At 41.9% G+C, this 17,759-nt stretch overlaps 2 protein-coding genes across 2 annotated transcripts; both read left to right on the top strand.

The window, feature by feature from the left end:
• Nucleotides 1–6,636, top strand: LOC108898218 (crystallin J1B-like). Its single transcript, XM_018698129.2, is given in 11 exon segments — nt 1–148; nt 516–582; nt 1,763–1,942; nt 2,874–2,972; nt 3,450–3,542; nt 4,423–4,469; nt 4,471–4,580; nt 4,695–4,810; nt 5,438–5,515; nt 5,908–6,047; nt 6,271–6,636. Coding segments are annotated over 10 exon segments (1,035 nt in total). The 5' UTR covers nt 1–148; the 3' UTR covers nt 6,376–6,636.
• A 1,876-nt stretch (nt 6,637–8,512) lies between these two features.
• On the top strand, nt 8,513–17,759 carry sh3glb1a (SH3-domain GRB2-like endophilin B1a). The gene is made up of 9 exons (XM_018698169.2): nt 8,513–8,881; nt 9,273–9,414; nt 10,173–10,301; nt 10,678–10,811; nt 12,270–12,362; nt 14,513–14,602; nt 15,177–15,277; nt 15,792–16,026; nt 16,531–17,759. The coding sequence occupies exons 1-9, from the start codon at nt 8,819–8,821 to the stop codon at nt 16,636–16,638; spliced, it is 1,095 nt and encodes a 364-aa protein (XP_018553685.1). The 5' UTR covers nt 8,513–8,818; the 3' UTR covers nt 16,639–17,759.

The raw sequence follows: 17,759 nt of genomic DNA, 5'->3' as shown, positions 1-17,759 counted from the left end.
CTTATCACTGTGCTGATGGTGCCCACCCCCTGTAAGAAAACTGACACAGAGACGACTTTATACAACATTTCAAGTGAAAGTTACAAGGTGAAGACGAAGCCCTGAGCTGAGGAGTAATTAGCATTTAAGGACCTCAAGGACTTTCAAGGTATCTAATGATAGAATGATAGAATATGAATACCTGTATCTTAATGATTATGAAATAATAAACACATGTTCCCTCTCTGAGGGCAGAATAATCTTCTAATCTTTGTACCTGATGTCATGTAATTGAATAAATTCTGTGTTGGCAAACTTTTGCAGCTGAAACTAAATAATATAAGTGAGACTTTAACTAGAAAATATAATGACTGCAGTCATGACTTTAAACATTTAAACATTACAACAATGTTAACGAGCTGTTAGTACAGCAGTTATATTCTGCCAACACTGTTTCTTAAAGGTTATGTTAGAAATGTGGAACAGTAGTTTTTACCGTGTGTGTGTGTGTGTGTGTGTGTGTGTGTTTGGAGCAGATGGCCCTGAGTGTATCAGACAGAGCCATCGGGGCCATTATCGGGGCAGCAGTGGCAGATGCAGCAGGTAAGATAAACTGAAACTGAGTTCATTACAACAACGGGAGTTTTACTACAAACCAAACCTGCCTCATTCAGCTCACACATCCCAGGAACTGATGTTTGTATGTCATTGTTTGATTTTACCTGTCATATCTATTCAATTCTACGGAGCCCCGGAGTGGTCACGTGAAAACAAAAATAGTAAAACGTGCGAACGAAGTACTAAAACATGTGCGCGTTTTACTATTTTGTGCACACAAGTGTAATATTCAGAGAGCCATAAAGTGCACTGCACCTACTTCAAATATCAGTGTTAAGCTGATTATTAGCCAATAAGACAACTTTAGTTAGAGCACTTAAATAGCCTATGTAGTAACCTACATTAATAAGTCATTCATTAAGAGAATGTATCAGTTCGCATGCAGCTTTCCAAGATTATTTAACTACTGTCACAACTGCACCAGGCTCCCCTTCACCTGACAGTAAGGAGCCGGTCAGTACTCTGCGCTGTTTAATGTAAGGCCCGGTACACACCTGTCACACCAACTCTTCAGTCCGTATTCTTCAGCATAAGGAGGTGAGGGAGAGTCCAATGCAGTCTGTTGTTATGGTTCCCTATATATACACTTATCTTGGGCCCACAAATTAAGTAAAACGTGGGAATGAATTTCGTGCGCACATTTTGAAAAAAAAATAAAGTGAGGTGACCACTCCGGGGCTCCGTACAATTCCATAATTTGTGACTGAAAATCTTTATAAGGTCACTGATGATCATTAGCTGTTACACAATGTGACATTTTAGCGTGTCATTGTTTTTTTCAGTGTTGCACAGAAACATTATCAATAACATCATCCATAAGCAACATCTGTACACACTGATAAAGTATAGGGGTGGTGCCTCCAATTACACAAGTCTTGTTGACTTACACACAACGTTTCTGCCAGAGCTGCTCTGAAAAACACCAATAAACCACGAATAATGTTTATTCTAACAACCACATTTCATTCTTAACATACCACAGAAATTAGCAGTATTCTCAAATATTAGTTCTCAATGTTGAACATGTGATTCTTGTTGCTCTAACATGTAAAACACATCTGTCCATATTTCCATCTGTTGACAGTATTTTTCACTCTCTTTCGTGTGTGTGTGTGTGTGTGTGGTGTGTGTGTGTGTGTGTGTGTGTTGGTGTGTATACATTTAGCTCAGCCCATGCACTGGATCTACAACCCCGACAGGCTCAAAGAGGTTCTCTCTGAGCTGGAGCCATGTCCAGAGTTCAGGCCTCAGTCCGCGAATCCTTTCTACCGCAGGACGACGGGCGAGCAGACCTGCTACGGAGACCAGGCCTACGTCCTGCTGGAGTCACTTAGTCAGTGTGGAGGTACTGACATCCACCCACACAGATGGTGTTATAGTTAACATGATACTCTCTGAGCCTGGGAGTGAGTTTATCATTATCCAATGTTAACAAGGTGTAACATTTTACATTATTACTGATTTTCCTTAAAATCTAAACTCTGACTCTGTCTGACTGACACTTTTCCATCTGCCTTGTATTGTCATTTCTCACCTGAACAAACCCTCAGACAGATGCTGCTTTTTTTTGCCCTGGAGGACCACAAACCTCTTCCTGTCCTCTACTTCCTGTAAAGATTTTTTTTTTTTGCAAAATGTAATGCTGGTGGTCTTGGTCTTATTTGTTTGCAGCAGTTGCAGTCTCCTGAAGTCTTCAGCTTCTATTTTAAAGGAATAATTCAACTGTGTTGCTAAGGGATAGATGAGACTCATGTCTGTGGTAAATATAAAGCTAGAGTTAATTACTTAGCTTTGCATAAAGACCAGAAGCAGGGGGAAACAGCTAGCTAAAGTGTTTCCCTAAACAACCCCTTTAAAAATACTCTGTGGGATATTTTGGCCTCTGTATAGTCCAGATGTTATTTTTTCTTTTACCAAGCACCTTTAGGAAACCACTTGTTTTTATATGTGCTGTGTACAAAACATCAGTGTGGTGTATAATAGTGAGCAAACAACAAAACAACCATTTGTCAGGTAGATGTTGGCTGATCTTTACCCAGCAGTGAATCAGGGAGGGACCACAGCTCATTTCGGGGGGGCGATAGTTCTAGGGATAGTTCAGAATCCAGTGTGAAGAGAGCGTAAAGGACATGATGTTTAGTATATGGAGAAATATGGTTGGAGATGTGGAGGGGGCAGCCAATGGATTAACAATTATAAGGAAACATTTGTAGCTCCTCCAGTTATAAATGTACAGTGACTGTTTCTTAAGGAATCAATATATTATGTGTTGGCAGATGTGAATGTGGACGACTTATCCAAACGCTTCTACACGTTCTTTGGCCCAGGAACAGTGTACGACCTGCCTCTCAATGATCCGTACAGGCAGAAAGGAGGTACTGTCCAGATGTGTTAATGATCAGCTATTAATCCTAAAATGATATGAGTGTTTCTGTTGGTGTCTGAAGCAGAATGACTTTCCTGTCTGCTGAGGGGAATTTCCCTCTCCATGAAAATATTCCACACAGTCAGACTTCCCTGTCCTCGCCGGTGACCACTGCTCTAGATATTTTTTTTTTACAGTCAGGATATCATATAATGCAGAGCTGCTGTAAATCAGCAGATCAACACAGAGCACCTTTGGATACAGTAAAGGGCACATGGCTTTATGTCTTTATGTCATCATCATGGGCAGTGTGATAGACAAAGAAAAGAGCTCCACCTACAGAAACTAATACTGCATCAACACAAAGTCCAGGGAAATGTTTCCTCTCTGATCATACTCATTTAGGTATCATCTGTCAATAAGGATGAAACTGTGTCAGTGAATATTCATGTACCTATATAAAACAAATGTTTGTTTCATCTGTCAGGGCCCAAAGCTGTCCTCCCCATCGATGGTCCGTGGAGAAACGGCAGCCTGAAAGCTTTCATCAGAAATGTGGACGCTGGCAAAGAGGAAACTGGTAAATATCACACATCATACTAAAGAAAAACGGTCCTGATATTTTCTCCTCTCTACACTTAACCACCCATGGAAACTGTAAACACATCTGTCATGTCATTGCATCTGATTGTGAGGCTCAGTCATTAAGAGGAGTGCACTTCCATGATTAGATCTTATTATTTTCTATGTTACCTCCTGATCCTTCACCTCATTATTGGGAGAAACAGCAGAGTTATAAATAAATCCATCTGAAGTTAAACTTTCAGCTTCACTATAAGCATCAGGAGGCCAGGGTTTAGTATATTATGATATTTAATGATCTTTTATTGTCTATGCCCTTGTAGTTTGGTTTAACAGCATTAGGAGCTGTGTGGTACACAATGGAAGAAGAAAACCACTACAGGCTGTAAGACTTAAATGTGCATCAGTATCCCTTTGAACACTGCCAAACCTATGTTTGTGTATGGGGCAGCAGTGAGGGTGGAGTCGACTGGAAGTATTAGTTTTATTGAAAAATAGTTTTCTTTCACACTTAAAGGAATGTTTCCTTTGTTTTTTTTATTTCTTTGTATTGAGTTATATTTTCATGCTTGCAGTTGGCATGTATTGCACATGAATATGCACCATGTGTCTGCAAGTATGTGTGTGTTCTTGGTTCTCTGCTACACACTGTGAACACTGTGGACAGCTCTGTGAGTGGACATTATGTAGCAGAGACAATGCATCAGGGCTGTGGTCATGTATCTGCGTATAGCTGTGGACCAAAGGAGATGTGTCACTGACTCATGTTTCTTTTATTTTTAAGACATAAAAACATGTTTTAATCATCTAAAGACCTCTGCAGGCTGACATTTGTGTGTAGTTGTAATCTGTGCATGTGTGTGTGTGTGTGTTTTGAGGAAGTGAAGTGGACTGTCAGATGGACGGCGTCACTAAGTTGGCTCCGGCTTGTGGCCATGTTCGCTGGACAGCCAGAGATGCTGGAGAAAGTGGAAAAAGCCGTACGGGTCACACAGAACAATGACATGTGTGTGGCTGTGACTCTGGCTGCAGCCAGGTGAGAGTGACAGCTGTGAATCTGTGCAACCAGTGAGGCCTCTTAACGCAAACTTCTGACCCAGTAGAAGGGAGTGCAGGGAGGTAGATGTTTAACCTCTGTTTAACTGTGTAGGTTTCTGGAGCAATTCATTTTGAATGGTCCAGATCCAAACGCTCTGGATGCAGTTCTGGCTCAGCTGAATGACCCGAAGAGGCAGAACCCTCAGGACCTGGACCGGGCTGTTATTGGTACAACTACATCAGTCTTTAAAGCTGCTGTAATCAATATTTTATAGCTTATCGTAGCTTTGAAAACCAGAACCTTTAAACCCAAAAGTTTTTTACGGCTTGACTTTTGCTTTACATGTAACATACAAACCTAAGAGCTCTTTCCACCTTCTCATCTGACTCTTAGTAAGAAAATGAAATGTCAAACTTTTTACTAAAGTAAAATTTCTGTGAGCTGCTTCTAACCTGTATACATAGGCTGTGTTTTACTGTTTATTCCATCAGGATGGATTTTGTGTGAACTCTGCTGTATAAAGAGGAGGGCTTGCAGTGTAAAGCAGGAACTATTCTATTTCTCTATTTTTATTCTTCTCTCATTCTTTCCTAAAACAAGCTGAGGGAGAAATAGGCACAACACAACACACATAGAAACCAGCAGGTCTTCTGGGAAATGTGGGTCGTACATGCAAGAACATGATCATCATATAAGAAATTACAGTTGAAAATCAAAATATAATGTTATAGCAAAGATGTAAAAGATATTTAGTGTATGTTTTGACAGTAGGGTATCCACAGCCACAATGAGCTCCAGTGTTTGAACAGAATATTATATCTTATCTATTATATCTCCCTGCGTCTCTGCTGCAGCACATATCCACCAGGTGAAGGAGAACCTAGCCAAGACGTCCCAGCAGCTCATACCTGCTGTGTACACAAACACATGAGGTAAGGCAGGCGGCAGCAGCAGGATCCAGGTCTGTTGACTCCGGGTGGCCTGCATGGCCTTCCTGTCAGTTAGCTGGTCCTCTGGCCTTTGATCTCCTGACTAATGATCTCCCTCCTCTTTCCTCTTGGTTTTCCCCCTCCTGCTGAAATGAGTGCCTCAGGTTTTACAGGGCTGAAAGGTTCAGATGCTTAATGTACATGAAGAGGTCTGCTCACCAGATCTGTTCACATGCCTACTGTACATGGAAAGAGACAAGCAAAGCATGGTGTTTTTAATGGACAGGAAGAACATAAATATTTCAGAACAACACTTTAACAGATTGTATCTGTTTCTGTATGTCTCATGTCTTTGTCATGTCTCAACCTGCTGTTAAACCTGGGACTGTGTCCAGCTTTGCCCGGTGCGTTCCAGGGAGCGCTTCATGGAGTCCTGACACTGAACCAGCTGGATGAAGCCGTCAGAGACACCATGCGCTGCGGGGGATGCACCGCCAGCCGAGCCTCCTTCATAGGAGCCTGCTTTGGGGCGCAGGTACTGTAGAGCAGTGGAAATCAGTGAGAGCAGGAAAGAAGGGTTATACTCCATTCTGTTTTTAAAAAAACATCCACCGGAAAAACATTTTAATGTGAGGGGAATGTTTTGATTTTGTTATGTTAAATCATATGTGTAACAACAGTTGTGCTGTGTGCTGTATTTGAGCTGATCTGTGAAATCTCCTGCGAAGCTTTCAGCTGTCATCTCAATGTGTTTTCAGACCGGTCTCCAGGGAATCCCAGAGTCGTGGAGGGAGAGGACGTTCAGATATCCTCTGCTGCTGGAGTTAGCCCAAAACCTGGTCAAAAACAAGGAGCAACAGTAGTTTAGCTTTGACTCAGAGCCTATCAAGTATTTATAGTGTGGATGACTGCCATTCTTTCTCATACTGCAGATGTACAGTACTTTGACAGGACAGTCCATGACGGTGGCATTTTAAAGTCTTGTACTGAATGAAACTCGAATCTATTTGCTCTGTCAAAGCTGCATCATGTTAGAGAGGGAAAGTCTGTGCAAAGTATTATATTAAACACATTTATCCTCTACAGCTGCATTATAGGCAAATAAAGAACTGTTATGTCCCCAGCATGTGTGTATTGCTTCCCAATCCCATGAAAACATTCTTTCCCTCAGTGAGAAAGTCATTTTTCTGAAGTTTGGTTTCAGCAGGTTTCCGTCGTCTCTTTCCCCTGAGAACTTTCTGTTGTTGTGAAGTGAAAGAGCAGATACAGATTTACTCGTGGAACAACCAGAGAGAGAGCAACATATTCCTTCCTCAAAGGAGCTGTTCTGCCTTCCGAAAAGTGCTGACTTCCATATTCACATGTTTAAAGCAACAATTCTTACAGTCAGCCAGGCATGAAGCAGCCAAAGCCTTAATATCTTTGACACAGTGTGGTTATAAAAAAAATGTAGAGTGTAGGCTACTGTCAGGAATCACTTGGTTACTTTTACAGCTCATTCTGACTTGTTGAAAAATTATAGATAGGCAGAAATTCAAGCCTGTCCAAACACTGAAAATCATCATCTTTACCGGTGTTACCTGTCGTCTTGGCAGAGCTCTGAGAATCTATGTTTCAGCTGTGCAAACTGGAGAAAGGTTGTGGCTGATGGTGCATTGGTAGTTTACAGAGGACAAGTCATTTGATTTCTCTCTCTGCCTGACTTCCTCCCACCCAGCAGGTGGCAGGCCCTGTCTGGCATAATCACATCCAGACCTGAAGAGTGTTTTTGTTTTTCCAAAATCTGCCAAGTCCACTTCCTCGAGACATTTTCTAAGAAAGAGGAGTGGGTTGATATTATGTTGTGGAAATATTATTTTCACTGTGTCAGTGTTACTCATCAGCATGCAGAACAAGTCAAAGAATATCACAGGTCAAATAGCATGTGTTGCAGTTTTATGTGGCTACATAAACAGCCATTATAAATCTCACACCATCTATGTGCACTGTGGAGGTTTTAAACACAGTACTGTAAAGGGGAGGATTGAAACAGTTTGTCTATGATAGCCTCCCCTCCACCAATTTGTACTTTCATTAGAATGACAAAGTTTGGAGTGCTGCCATGACTGCTGCTAAAAAATATATACTGAAATGATGAGCCTCCTCTCTCCTCCTCCACACAGACGTGATGCATAATAAAAATAAAATCGTGACGTACTGTTATGATGGGACGGAGCAAGATCCAAGACGCAAACAACTAACGGCTGCTTTAGTATTTGATGGCGTACTGGATCTGTGATTAGATAGTGTATAACAATACTTGAGTCTGTCAGTACATGAGGAAATCACCAAGGGTCAATGAGGGGTGTGAGGTCAAATTCTGACCGAGTAAGACGCTTTATTCTGCATACAGTTTGGTTTAAATAGGCTGAAACCTCGGTTTGAGAGAATAACAGTATTTATATTTCCACAGTAGATAAATGTGTCATCTGAGTTCGAGTGTGTAGGTTATGTTACTGTCTGTGAATCTTTCAGTCAATGAAAAATAGACCTACAATAAAGCTATTTAAGACAGAACCACCGCAAGCACACGCAAACGCACGCATGGTGCATTCACAGTAATTTTAATTTCCCAGTTCCTAACTTGTAAATATACATTTAGATATTTTTTGCTTGAACTTAATACCTAAACGGATTTTTTTGTCAATAATAGTATGTGTGCTTCACATTTGAAGTTGATCTGTTCTTTTTATGTTTTGTTTTAGTTGTTGTTTTCACCATCATCCTATTTCCATATACCATCATCCTAACATCACATCTCAATTACTCTGCTGCTAAAGAACATTTAGATTTTCCCACTATTTTAATTTGTTCATTTATTTATTTTGTTTTTACCGCATATCGATCCGTTTTATTTGTGGTATGATTCCGATATTTCCGTATATCGTGAATGTAACAAAAGATTAGTGGAAGTAAAGTAGATCAAGAGATAAATTCTCGACATCAAACGTTTGAGCAGCAGTTGGCCGAGATGAACCGCAACACTTACACTGACATTTGTGTTATGTACTTTAAATTCACTGTTGTTGCTTGAAACCAAAAATCTGACGCTCAGTTTTTGTCGTCGTCGTCGTTGTCGTGTGATTTTCGTTCAGCTGTGAAAACAGGGCGAAGACGTGAACTATCTTGTTGCCGTACTATCTTTGTGAGAACAGCTGGGTGGACCTCCGACTAAACGCTGCTTCAATGGCATTTTCTGTGGGGATAGCCGTTGGGCTGTGAGACAGGCTAGCTGCTGTATTAAGTGTTTATTTTCCCCGCCGTGCCATGGACTTTAACGTCAAGCGGCTCGCCGCAGACGCCGGTACTTTCCTGAGTCGTGCGGTACAGGTACGTTCAACCGTTTGGTTCGTGGACGTTGGTGCTAACCAACGTTAGCTGCTAGCTCAGGTAGCGTTAGCTTGCCTGCTAGCTGAACTGCTAACGGTACCGTTGTTGTGTCGTTGATTATCAGCTGAGAGAAGATATATCTCGCTGAATTAAACACATACACACTGTAGATAGGTCTGAAACGGTACCAGCGACATGTCAGTCTGTGTTACAGTGGCTGAGCTCATCCATTAGCTCACAGGCCGCAGGAGCATCAGACAGTGAGCAGCAGCAGGAGCAGCTAGGCGGAGAGTTTATATAACCCGTTCACTCTACCGACGTTAGCGGAGATGTCCTGACGGGAATAAGTCACGGTATATAACCGTATATAAGCCAATATTTTCTCTGTCAGTTCACAGAGGAGAAGCTCGGCCAGGCTGAGAAGACAGAATTGGACGCCCATTTGGAGAATCTGTTGGTCAGAGCCGAAAACACCAAGCAATGGACGGAGAGGATTATGAAGCAGACAGAAGTCTTACTGCAGCCCAACCCCAGTAAGACCACACTCCTGACTCTGTAATTAACTGTAATTAACATAATGCTGACATACTGCACCCCCCTATTCTGTGTTGCCCCTTCTGTGGCAGGGACAGTCACCCAAACCTCAATTATAGATCTGTCAGCTTAATGCTAATTTTTAGGTTTCGCCACTGTCGACAACACAGATTTATAGAAACATAAATTTATTGAAAATCAGCAGTTCTGTGTTATTAGTCAATTTTGTTTTTTTACAGACAGCAGATGCTGCACTGAACTGTAGCTCAGTGATTTACACATGTCTGTATTCAGGAGATTTTCCAGTAATGTGGGTCACATAAAAAAGTGTAACATCTCAGAGATGCTGTCAGTAGGCAGGGTGATTGTGAAGTCTGTCAGCTCAGCTGTGCATCATCCTCACTTCACACCATGATGCCACATTAGTGTGGCACAACAAACAGCAACAGACCAGCTGCTGGTCACAGTCTTGTGTAACCGTCTTGGATATGGTAAACTGGGTTTGTTCTACTTTTTCTGTGTTCACATGCCACAGATCATCGGCCGTGCTCACACACGTGATGTGATAACATGAAACAGATTCACTCAGGTGTGATAGAGAAGTTGTTGTTGTTGTGATGGCTCTCATTCTGAAAGCTCCCGTTTTTAATATAAGTCAGGCTGTGTGTATTGACTGTCATACAGTCTCTGTCTGCATTTGACTGACCCACTGTAGTCTTATGACCACGTAATTGAGTTTTCTTATTGCAAACTGCAGATGTCCGGCTCGAGGAATTTGTGTATGAGAAACTGGAGAAAAAAGCCCCGACTCGAATGAACAACCATGAGCTGCTGGGCCAGGCCATGATCGACTCGGGGAATGAATTTGGTCCCGGAGCTGCATACGGTGAGAGTCCAGTTTCTGTTTTAAAACCTACAGAGGCAGCAAAGGAGATGGTTGATGAACACAATCCTCCTTCACACTATTCCTCAGTTTATGGAACAGATGGTAGAATGTGAATTATTATTCTGTTGATAAATAAAGTGTGTTTAGCTCAGTGTTCTGTTTAGTGCAGACGTATAAAACTGAGGTTAGTCTTTCTGTTGAACATTTGAACCCCATTCTTGTTATGACTTTGAACAGCAACTTTCTGTCTTGGCCCTCTGCTCTCTGTGTCTTCTCATGACTTAACTGTTCAGGTCTCAGACGAAACATTGTTGATGCTCTACAGTCTCCTGTCCAGTGTTGTATTGAGGGTGAAGTTTTGTTTTGATCGTTTCAGGAAATGCTCTGATAAAATGTGGTGAGACAGAGAAACAGATTGGCGGGGCAGAGCGGGAGTTCATCCAAAGTGCTGCCATCAACTTCCTGACACCTTTCAGAAACTTTCTAGAGGCCGACTTCAAAACCATTCTGGTGAGTTGAACTCTTGACTCAATGGTTTGAACCAGATTCACTTCTCACTGGACTTTGAACTTTTATTTGGATCCAATTCACAGCACTGATGGCCGGAGACTGCCCCTTACTGCAGCTGCGATAATCAGATATCACACTGAACTCTGAACACAGTCCTCAGCTCAGTCTAGAAATTTAATCTTAAACAGTCTCATGTGTAGAAACATTTTCACAAATTTAGGTGGAGTCAGGATTTCAGGGAAGAACAGTTAGAAGTAAAGAAGTTTTTATTTGTCTAAAAATGTTTGTTTTAAAAAAAAAAGAACAATCTGGAAATGTGATCACATCATCAGGTTAATATGTTTCTTGCTGTAGGTTTCAGCTTATTACCATCATTTTTTCAGCTCTGATCTGATCTGCAGTTATGTTTTATCATCATGGCTTCCATCAAGTTCTTTTTCAGAGCTGTAGCTGCATATCGTCTGAAATCATTTAAGTCACCAAAGCTATTTGTTTTTTGTTCCTGTCGTTTGCTGTCACATGAGCGTTTAGGTACAATAAACCAGTAAGCGTCTGCTGTCGGCCGGATGGCCGCACATTAAAACATTCACGTCACAGACACTTTATATAATGTTAGAACTCTAATCTTAAACCAGATGAAGGGTTTTTGTCATCAGACGTGTGGATCTTCAGTTATCAGAGAAACAAGCTGAGCAAACAGCCGCTCTCAATGTCACATGTCCGCGTCGCAAAGAAACATTGATTTTTTAAAAATGAAACTGCTTTATTGAATAAGGCCTCTGTGGATAATTCAGCTCCCAGTAAAACCCTCCTGAACGATGAACAGTGAGGGAATCCTGACCTAAAAACAAGCTTGGCATCTAGAAACAACGTGAGCTAATGCTAGCAGCAGCTCGGTTAACAGCCCACAAGCCCTTACTACTAGAACAATAACTCTTGCGAAGACCATTAAGCAACACCCCTCACCCCCACCCCCCAGCATAATGCAGTAATTTGCATCTCTTTATTGCCGACATCTGTTCCAGTCTTTTGCTTGCACTGTACAGAGCAAGATGCAGCAGAGAAGCAGCACTCGGCAGAAACAGAACCATAAACATTAGCTCCACATCGTTCCTCCCACCTCCACTCAATTAAAAATTAGTCAGTTCTTAAAAATAGATGTCGACTATGTTTACTGTGTTGATTAATCGACTAATCAATGATTCATGCACATCCCTAATAGCAAGGTGATTAGATGAAGACAACCTAAATTCAAACATCAAACCTCCAGGATATCACCTGTTCCAGTCATAACCCTGATCACAGCTACTGACAGGTATCCTGAACCAGAGCAGGTGTCACATCATTAGGATTAACTGATCCAGTATAACAGGCTCAATGAAAGCTCTGCTCTGTGTGAAAACTGGAGCTGAGCTTTCTGTCTTATTGTTGTGTGTTGTGTGTGTTATTTGTGTCCAGAAAGAAAGAAAGCTGCTACAGGTCAAACGCCTGGATCTGGATGCAGCCAAAACCAGGCTAAAGAAAGCCAGGATGGCTGATGCAAGAGCTGCGGTAAGCACAGGCACACACAAACACACGCATACACACACACACATATTATCATCAGTGCACTGGTTATTCTGATGCTGATTGATGAACGGTCTTAGTCAGTCTTGTTTTCTCTAAAATCGTCAACTGACTTGTTTTCAGTGGAAGAGAAGCTGTCTGGGCGTCTCCTCTGTCCCTCTGTCACACAAGTCATAACTGACGCACAACGTTACACAACAAAAAACTGACCATTTTATCTCTTGTGACTTCAGCACAGTCACATGAACAGCTATGGGAAGTTTAGACTTCCCTTTTTCTGGACTCTTGTTTCCTTGCTAACATGTTTCATTTTTCTTGGTTTGTATTTGTGTCAAACAGATGATTTAGATTTGAGCTTTATAAGATAAACTTGACAGAGACACATTTGTCCCAGTGTCATGATAGAGGCTGATGATTAGGATCAGTATAAAGATCCATCACAGTTTTGGTTTTGGGGCCTCAGAGGCCTTTAAACATCTTGAAATATAGGTGAAGCATTTATTTATTTGATTTATTGATTATGTAACTGATTCCACATTTGATCCATTCTTTGTTAAAGTCAGAAAGAATCAAATGTACTCCAGTTATATGTCAGTATTTATCATCTCAGCCACCATTTGGCTTATTTATGATGAAATCCTTTCAGAAATATGTTGGACAGATATTCTACAGCTACTACAAACAACATGACTGAACAGTGTAATGTACTATCAAAGCCAGGGATGGACAATAAAACACCAGGCACTGTCCCAGCAAAGCAATTTGGCTGCAGCCTTCAGAGCATCTAGAGTAATACAAGAAGAAACAATCGAGCTGAGACCCAGTGAGTTTAATCTCCATCCCTCTCTAAAGAATATGGCACATTCAGAGCCAGGTCATCCCTGAGGCCTGTCAGCTAACTCATTTTATTGAGCTTTTCCAAACAGCAGGGTTGTCTGGTGGTTATTGACAATCTAATGTGTGTTTTGCCAACACTGAGTAAACATCTTCACCCATCAAAAAGCACAAAAGTGTCACCTAAACACAAAGAGGTGTAAATAGTAGTTTCTGCTGGTTAACACAAGCACCAACTTCAGTCTCTGACGGATGGTACTATCACAGGGATCGGACGTGGTTTAACTGTGTGAAAGCTGAGGATGAGAAATATTTAATGTACCACATTCTTACAGTCCTGCTACCTTCTACAAACTGTGGTTTTGTCTTACCCACACACACACACGCACACAGTGTAAAGATGTGTTGTGTTGGCTGTGGCTGTGCAGCAGCTGTAGCTCTAACTACTGTGTCACTGTTTTCAAAACGCAAAGCAGCAGATGTGAGCAGAGGAAGTGACAGAGGTGAGTGGAATGTTGGAGCCATATTTGAATTGAACACACACACATGCGCATACAAACCCCCTGATACTTGTGTCTCCAGCTGCTGTCGATCCCTCTCTCTATCTCCTCCATGACACAAACTCATGGAAAAGTCCAACAGAACCAAACAGTGTGGACCCTCTCCCTTCCTGCACACCTCTCTGTGTGGCTCCAATGTAAGCTGTGGGGAGCTCAGGACAGTGAGGCCATTGTCCCTGTCAGTCTCAGCTCCAGACCTTATGTTTATTGGACTTTTCAGCAAGTCACAACAAGCCATTGTTCCAGCAGGTCTCATATTGAATCTTTTGGCTCAGTATGAGGAAAAGGAAACCTTTCCCTCAGGACACAGACTTCATTTTCAGTGTGTGTTCTGTTCCCTGATGTCCCATCATACAAATCCTCACTGTCAGTCTCATGTCAGTCTTTTTTTGTTTTTCTGTCTCTGACTCCACCACATCATATCACACTGTGCACAAAGACCAATTCTGGCATCATTTTTGTTTTGTGCTTGACTGAACTGTCCATCTGTTCATCTTTATTTTTTTAATCATGTTTTTGAACTAACTGTAAATGATTTAGACCACAGGACACAGATACAGATAATATTGCATGTCAGAGGACAACATCAGCAAACCAATTAGATTTTTTCAGCTGAGTCTGTGTCCTTTGATCTGATTATAAAGAGAAAACATTTTGCTTGTTATGATCTGCCCAACTGAGACTCAGTGTTGACTCAGACTCAGACTCCAATTTACAGCTGTTTTGTCTCACCCGTCTCAGGCAGAGCAGGAGTTGAGGATGACCCAGAGTGAGTTCGACCGGCAGGCAGAGATCACCCGCCTGCTGCTGGAAGGCGTCAGCAGCACCCACGTATGTAGTCCAGCTCGGTCCAGCCACAGTCCAGAACAGCCTCCAGGTTCACAAATGGTGTTAATGTGGTCCACTCTCAGGCCTCCACCTTAACACCAGTGGATGTTGTTGTAGTGCTGCATGGTTTTAGTTTGTGAATCCAAACATCAGTGTGACATTTTGCAGCATTTTTATTGAAAGTCATCTGCAGTTAGTATCATACCCTAGTAATGTTGGGGGACCTGCAAGACAGAAAGGCTGGTTTAAATTGATGTAGTGGAGGCTGAGAGATCCCAACTTACAGTTCTTTGGGTTACACAGAAAAACGTCTTTAGACTCCACACCTGATATTAGATCAGTGACATCACTAGCTTTATTTTCTCAGGCTTAAAGGAGCTGTTCCATACCGCTCCAGTATCTGTCTGGTAAATATTAGTTTACAGCCACATTAGTTACATAACTGGAAGTGTTTGACGTAGAAAGATGTCTATTTTGTTAATCTAACCTCAGAATAAAACACTAAAGGTAGTGGTAGTGGTACTTGGGTTAAACATGAAGGCAAACTGATGAAACCAGTGAAACTCTCACCTCTCAGGCGCACCACCTACGCTGCCTGAACGACTTTGTGGAGGCTCAGACTACGTACTACGCACAGTGTTACCAGTACATGGTGGATCTCCAGAAGCAGCTGGGCAGGTGAAACACCACCGTCATTCCTTCATCATCATTAAAACAGGTCATATGACATAGAGATCCACTGGAAGGAGGGGTTCAGGGGTCAATCAGCATTTCACCTGAAAACCCCTCAAATTAAGTCATTACTCATTTCAGAAGTAGTTGCATTTATATGCAGCTTATATGCAGCACTCTCACTTCACTGAGCAGGAAGCCATTCTAATCCCTGTCTGTTATTTGTGGTTTGTTAACCTTCCTGCCTCACCTTGAGAGAAAGCATGTTGTTGACAACTGTTGTTATCAGTTTGTGATAAAAATCAAAGTAAGGTCACACAAACATTTCACCTTTCAGTTGAAAGAGGAAAATGGACAAACACAGACGTTAGTCAGGGATGAGTTCACAGAGTAGTCGTCTTTAATCCAGCCCTCACAGGGAGAGGTGACACAAAACAAACAGGACTGATGTTAATACTGGAGAACAGTCTGCCTGCTCTGCGTCAGGCTCTGCTTATCATTATCTTCTTCCTCCCACCAGTTTCCCCTCGTCATTCTCCAACAACAACCAGTCATCAGTGTCAGGCGGGGCCAGCATCTCGGTCCCCACCATCCCGGTGTCAGCCTCCCTGCCCAGCGTGTCTTCGGGCCGCAGCTGCTCTGCAGCATCGGGCGGATTCAATGAGTTGCGTAGCTCCAACGGCAGCCGCAAAGCCCGAGTCCTTTACGACTACGACGCTGCCAGCAGCAGCGAGCTCTCCCTGCTGGCTGACGAGGTAAGACTGAAACAAGATCTCCTCTCTTATTATTATGGAGTAAAAGTACTCACAGTCTGTGGGATTTTACATGCTCTGTTGTTCCCACATTAACATTAACTAACAACATCAGGAAGCCTGATGTATCTCTCTGTGCTACATGTCCTGTAGCAGCACTGGAACACTTCCTGTACAGTAGCCTGTGTGCAGTGGAACATAAGCCACTCCCTTTCCTGGAAAAGCACTAAACTGTCCATGACAGGCCTGTGGTTGACGAACAATGAAGCAGCATTACCTCATTCACATCCAGAAACATTTTCCAGTTTGCCCTCTGAGCCAACTGTGTGGCCCCAGCTGCCTTTGATAATAACAGGATTTATAACCAACTACTTCAGAGATGAGGTTATAAAGCTGATGAATAAAAGACTTGCTATGTCAGTTATCTGCCTTGACATGAATAGAGAATTGATAACAGATGACACAGTGAACTAAATGAGACCTGATCCACGTTCCCTGTGTTTCCAGGTGATCACAGTGAGCAGCGTCCCAGGCATGGACTCAGACTGGCTGATGGGTGAGCGAGGCAACCAGAAGGGCAAAGTGCCAATCACCTACCTGGAGCTGCTTAACTGAGCCCTCTGTAACCAGCTGTGATCCCATATTTATAATGTGTTGCAGGGACAGGCCTCACTTTCTCTTCCATTTCAGTCATTTTACAATGAGTTTTTATTTGTATGAAAAGAAGATGGAGTCTGACTTTAAGAAGACTCGAGCTGGAACGAATAAACCTGAGTGAAGGGAAACGGACCGATTCCCTCGTGTATTTGTATGCAGCTGCAGTACATTTCTAAAACCTGCTTCCATGCCTTTGTGTTTGATGCTATGCAATCTACAGTGTGCCACAACATCTCCCAAACTGTAACTTTGAAAAAAAGGTTGTTTACAGTGTATATCTCAGACGGTGCCCTGAAATGCTTCTGATGTGAGGGTGTTTTTTTTTCTCTTCCCTCACTGTTAATTCAAGTTTTTGCTAGTAGTGTTACAGTAGATTCACTTATACACTTCAGTTTGAAGTGGAGAGTGATGCTGATTATTTTTAAGTCTTATTTTATAATTGATAATCTTATGGTGCAGTAGCTCTTATGGTTATCCTAAATCTGAATAGTATTTTTTAACAGTACATACATGTTGTTGCTTTATTCACATGGAGCCTTAACTGCACAGGGAGTTCAACACACTGCTTCCAGGCTTTAGATTGAGGTTGGAGTTGGAGGCAGTTAGAAAACTCACTTAAGCATTAAGTGCCAGTCACAGTGAATCGGCCTTTCTAAAACCATTTACCTTTTTGCAGCTACACTAGCAGTATTGAGACGTCCGTCGTCTCGTCTCTGTATTGAACCCTGAGATTTAAGAATAAGTTATTGATACGTGGAAAGCAGCATTTCCATATTTCTGTTGGATGTCTATCAGACAGAAGATTATCTGTTATTAAATGATGAATTTATGTATTGGTCATACAGACACAATTTGTGATATGTTTAATGCCCCTGGTTTTGGTCAACTTTCTGTCATCATCAGCTCATCAGTTTAAACCTTCATTTAACTCCACATTGAAAAAAAAAAAAGCCATTCTGGGAGATTAAAAGTATATAACTACACAGCTGCTTTTTGTTTTGTGTGTAACTGATAAGATAGTATACAATTGTAAGATAAATATGCAATGTGGTGCATTAAAATAAAAAAATATGACTTAA

This window comes from Lates calcarifer, linkage group LG24 (genome assembly GCF_001640805.2).
Source record: "Lates calcarifer isolate ASB-BC8 linkage group LG24, TLL_Latcal_v3, whole genome shotgun sequence".
NCBI lineage: Eukaryota > Metazoa > Chordata > Actinopteri > Centropomidae > Lates > Lates calcarifer.
Note: the sequence above shows the minus strand (reverse complement) of the source record. Positions and strands in the feature narration are given on the sequence as shown.